The 5,543-nt window shown below is 44.7% G+C and overlaps 1 protein-coding gene across 3 annotated transcripts in view; it reads right to left on the minus strand.

The window, feature by feature from the left end:
• The window catches only part of CAPN3 (calpain 3), a 48,063-nt gene extending 42,927 nt beyond the window's left edge, over nt 1-5,136 (minus strand). For all 3 annotated transcript variants that reach the window (XM_077764341.1, XM_077764339.1, XM_077764340.1), the window contains exon 1: nt 4,251-5,136. In XM_077764341.1, the coding sequence (XP_077620467.1) occupies nt 4,251-4,559 (309 nt within the window). In that variant the 5' untranslated portion in view covers nt 4,560-5,136. The remainder of the gene's footprint in view (nt 1-4,250) is intronic.
• Nucleotides 5,137-5,543: the final 407 nt, after the last annotated feature.

Here is a 5,543-nt window from a genome sequence, read left to right on the forward strand (position 1 = left end):
GATTTATTTATTATTATTTTGGGCTTTTTCTTTGTATTGAAGTAGAATTAACATACAGTGTTATATCAGTTTCAGGTATACAGCATATTGATTCAACAATTCTATACATTACTCAGTGTTGACCTTGTTAAGTGTAGTCACCATCTGTCATCAAACAGCATTATCACAGTCTTATTGACTATATCCGCTATGTTGTACTTTTTACCTCCTTGACTTACTTATAACGGGAAGTTTTTACTCCCTAATCCCCTTTATTTCACCCATTCCCCAATCCACTTCCCCTAGTAGCTACCAGTTTGTTGTCCATATTTAAGAGCCTTTCCGTTTGTGTGTCTCTTTGCTTGTTCATTTGTTTTGTCTCTTAGGTTCCACATTTGGGGGAAATTATTCAGTATTTGTTTTTCTCTGTCTGACTTATGTCACTTAGCATTATGCTCTCTAGGTCCATCCATGTTGTTGCAAATGGAAGATTTCATTCTTTTTTATGCCTGACTGGTAGTCCATTGTATATACCACATATATATACCACATCTTCCTTATCCATTTATCTATTGATAGACACTTGAGTTGCTTCCATATCTTGGCTATTGTAAATAATGCTGCAATAAACATAGGGGTGCATGTATCTTTTCAAATTAGTGCTTTTGTTTTCTTTGGATAAATATCCAGTAGTGGAATTACTGGATCATATGGTATTTCTGTTTTTAATTTTTTTATTAAAAATTTTTTTTAATAGTTTATTTATTTTGAGACAGAGAGAGACAGAGCAGGAGTGGGAGAGGGATAGAGAGAGAGAGGGAGACACAGAGTCTGATGCGGGGCTGCACTGTCAGCACAGAGCCTGATGCGGGGCTTGAACCCACGAACCGTGAGATCATGACCTGAGCCGAAGTTGGACGCTTAACCGACTGAGCCACCCAGGCACCCCTGCTTTTAATGTTTTGAGGAACCTGTTTTCCATAGTGGCTGCACCAATTTGCATTCTTAACACGAGTGCACAAGGGTTCTTTTCTCTCCACATCCTCACCAACATTTGTTATTTATTGTCTTTTATATCTTAGCCTTTCTGACAAAGTGATATCTCATTGGTTTTGATTTGCACTGCCGTGATGAAATTAGGCAAGAGTAATCTGTTTCCCAGGGGCCCTATTCTAGAACCCCATTCTCTTCTGTCCAGGGGTCTGTCATCAAAAAAATATTTGGCTTAGCATTTGGGAAGTGTTTTATGGTTGATTTGTTTGCTTTCTGATTCTAGAAATAGATCATGAAAAGAAGGGCAAGAAGAATCAGGTAGTTTGGCCTGAAGACACAATGCATGAAGCTCCACAGTAGAAGAGGAAAGGCAGTGAGGTAGCATGGGTAGGCGAGTGAGAAGAGATCATAGGTGTGCCTGGAGAGGTGGCCCGGGTGTCTTTTCTTTCAAGAAGGGAAGGCTGAAAATGCAGCAGCATCTTAACTTGAATCATAGCTGGCCTGAATAAGTCTCTCCTTATCACCACCAGCACCACCACCATCATCTAACTGTAACGAGTAATACTTGGTTAGGAAGAAAAATTCAGATTGGCTTCCAATGATTTTGTGCCTCTGATAGTAGAAGCAGGAAAGTTCTTTCATAGGACATAGTCTCCTCTTCAGACTGCTCAAACCTGGCAAAGGTCACTACATCTATGGAACGCATGGAAAACTTACATTTCCAAGAAGTGCTTCATACTTCGGGAAGTTCTGGAATCATTTCACTCTTTCATTTTAGTCAACTTGTGTGATTGCCCTTTCTGTACTTTAATCACTTCACCTGTATGTGAGGGGGTGTTGGTAGTGGAAGCATAGTTGGAAACAGACAGGTCTTCTGGGGCCCCCAGTGTCACACTGACGATGGCAGTGTAAGTTTTAGGATTGAAGTAGTGCCTAGAGTGCATAGACCCTCATAATATTTTTATCAAAATGCAAGTATAGCTTTTAAGAGTAAAAGCCACCAATAATTTCACTAAAAGCAGTATTTGTAAGTTTTTTTTTAAAAATTTTGTTTTGGTTTTGGTTTTGTTTCTTCTCTGTAGTAGTATTAGAAAAGGCTTTTAGGAACCCCCAGGCTTGGACTGCTGGGCTGTCCTTTTCTCTTGGTGGTCAATGCCCTCAGATGTGAGTTTCCACTAACCACCAGCAGCTGAGTACCCACCGTGGGCCTGGCCCTTCTCTGACTACAGGGGTCCAGCAGTGAATAGGAATGGGTACCGTTCTCATCAGATAGGGAACAGACATGTGAAAGCTTGGAGGAAGAGACACCTGAGCATGGGAGAGAGGGTGAGGAGGAGCAAATCAGATAAAAAACAAGAGCATTCCACTTTTCACGCATATGTGGAACTTGAGAAACTTAACAGAAGACATGGGGGGAAAGGAGGGGGAAAGGGAAAATTGTTACAAACAGAGAAGGAGGGAGGTCAACCATAAGAGACTGTTAAATACAAACTGAGAACAAACTGAGGGGTGAGAGGGGGATGCGGGAGAGGGGAAAATGGGTATGGGTACTGAGGAGGGCACTTACTGGGATGAGCACAGGATGTTGTATGTAAGAGATGAACCATGGGAATCTGCCCCCAAACCAAGAGCACACTGTATACACTGTATGTTAGCCAACTTGACAATAAATTATATTAACAAACAAACAAAAACAAACAAACATAAAAAAAACCAGGGGCATTCCAGAAAGACAGAGAGCATGAGCAAAGGCCCTGAGGTGTGAGGAGACTTGGAACGCCAGGAGCAGCTGAATGTGTCAGGGTCCAGGGGTGAGAGTGCCTGCCTGAGAAGGGCCAATAGCTCAGCTGAGGAGTTTGGAGTTATCCTGAAGGCATGGGGGGAGGGGAGAACCAGTGTCACTGAAGACATTTCAGCAGGGCGGGGACATATCCCAGTGCTCTGGCAGCAGGGCAGTGACTGGGCTGGAGAATGAAGTTCTTTCCAGTCCTTTCTTCTAAACTGAGGAAACTCAGGATAGTCCCAGGCCTAACTGCAGAGCTACCAGGAAAGGAAAGGAGCCCTTGGGGAACCCAGGGGCTGAGAACAGGGTTGTTGGATATTTGATCTCGGGTGAGAAAGAAAAACATGGCTAATGAATAGCAATGAATAGCACACGGCCTCTGTCACTTAATTAAGTTAATGAATGGCTGGGGGGCAGGGGCAGGCACCTGGGTGGCTCAGTTGATTAAGTGTCCAACTTCGGCTCAGGTCATGATCTCATGGTTTGTGAGTTTGCGCCTTGTGTCGGGCTCTGTGCTGACAGCTAGTTCAGAGCCTGGAGCCTGTCTTCGGAGTCTGTGACTCCTTTTCTCTGACCCTCTTCTGTTCATGCTGTCTCTGTCTCTCAAAAATAAATAAGACATTAAAAAAATTAAAAAAAAAAAGATCTCCTCAGGGAAGGTTAGTTCTCCTCACCTTTTGAGCCCAGGGTATCCAGAACACTCTCTCCTGACAGCCTTCCCTTCAGGACTCTAGGCTCCAGGAGAGCAGGACTTTCTGTCTTTCTTACCCACAGCTGTCTCCCCAGTTGCTTGCCTGCATTCCTGCTCTAGCAATGCCCAATATTTCTAGAATTAAGGACAGGAGTCATATGAATGGTCTGATCAGAGAAGGGAGGCAGGGGGATATGTGTTTCTTTCTGGCGGATCACTGTAAATGAAACCCAGAGGCTGGAAGAGTTACCTACAGAGAAAGGGTTTTATTCTGGGCTGCCATGCATGCTCTGGGTGTACTTCCCTCCGTGTGCCTTTATTTTCTCATGTGTGAGGCGGAGTATGTGGATGAAGCCAAATGCTAGGATTTCTCCTTCTAATCCTAACACTCTGTGCGTGAAAAAGTGGTCTTTGGCAGCTCCTCTCCTCTTTCCAGGGCTTCTCTGTTGCAGAAAGTCATGGCTGTTGGCAGACTAAAGATGTCATTCGTTGTGATTTTAGCCCTAAAAATGGAAGAACTCTTATACTTTTTGTTTGCTTTGTTCTGGGAAAGGGATATTTACTTGTATAGGATGAATTACACTAGGTTCCAATTACTTTTATAGAAAGAAAGATGTTTTTCAGGAAAAGAGAGCAAGAGAGTGAGAATGGGCTGGGCCTCAGCCAAGGGCAGAACCCTGGGGAGCCGCTGCCAGGACCCTTCCCCCAGCGCCCATGTGCACCCGCGGAGCTTCAGGGAGGTGCTGAGTGGGAGGATTTCTAAGGAGGGGGAAAAGCCCAACAGGCATCCAGCAAGCTACTCACCGGAGGTCTCTTCCAGATGAACTGGATGGGAAACTTCTGGCTGTAAAAGAGAGAGGTCTCATCCGGTGGGAACTCGGGATCCAGATAAAGAACCTTCTTTTCTAGACACTTCTTGTGAAGCTGCTCAAATGTCTTCTCTTTCACTCCAATAATGGGAAAATTGCGGCTGATGATGGCTGAGTAGATGCCACTTGGGTTTGTGCCCCCCGCCTCGGTGGTCTTGCCTTGGTCCGGCTGGGGAATCGGTCCCGGGGACCTGGGCTCAGCCCCTGTCCGTGGGGCCACAGATGCACTAATGACGGTTGGCATGGCAGGCAAATTTGGAAGGAAAAGTTTTTTTAAAGAAAACAAGATACAGCTACCTTCAAGGAAAGGAAGCCACGGCAAAGGGGAAGTTGGAGTGATTCTGTCATCTGAGAGAAAAATGTCCGCATCCAAATTCAGAGTTCAAAGCCCATCCAGAAGGTCATCCAGCTTATGTCCATCTTAAAAGCTGAGCTGTGATCCCAAAGAAATAGGTTTTCCTGAGGAAGGAGCACTAAAGGGTTTCTGCAGGAGGGTTTACCTGGGGGCTCCTACCAGCAACAAGCATGCCAGAGGGAGAGAGGGAGAGAGAGAGTGAGGGCTGTGTTTCAGTGGCCTGAAGAAGCTTGAGCCAGGAAAACTAAAAATAGGCATGAAGAAACATTATGAGTATGAGAGCAAGAGAGGCTATGTGCAGCCAGACTACGTGGTGGACAGAGAAGGACCTGGATAGGGACATTTCCGTGCTGTCATTAAATGCTGGTGTTGTCAGGAAATGAAAGGGGAATATTTGAGGAAGTTGAACACTGAAAATTAGCAAAGCACTGCTGATGCGTTATTGAATCGGCTCCTATATAGATCATCAAACTATCAGCCACCGAATGAATGGAGAACAATATCAAAGAAAAGGTAGCCAGGCTGAATGTGAGACACTGAATTCTAGGAGAATATTCTAGATATTTTTGAGAACATAATTTTTAGTTCCTAAATCTCTAGGATACCAACATTCTTCAGTTGGGTTTGGCATCTCTTCTAGAATGTTATAGTGTCAGCGTTCAGTGGAACTGTCTGGGTGGAAAATGCCACTCAGCAGAGTCCCCAGTTGAGAAGAATCCCTGTCTCTTCTTGCCCACTTGACCTAGACACCTCTCGTCTCTCCCCACCTCCCCAAATAATCACTGGACCAAATTTGCTACAAAAAGTGCACCTGAGTGTGGACTATGCAGGCACACATTAGGCATCTGAGTCAAGATGGAGACGGAACTGGAC

Source organism: Crocuta crocuta, unplaced genomic scaffold (assembly GCF_008692635.1).
Source record: "Crocuta crocuta isolate KB4526 unplaced genomic scaffold, BGI_CrCroc_1.0 scaffold102, whole genome shotgun sequence".
NCBI lineage: Eukaryota > Metazoa > Chordata > Mammalia > Carnivora > Hyaenidae > Crocuta > Crocuta crocuta.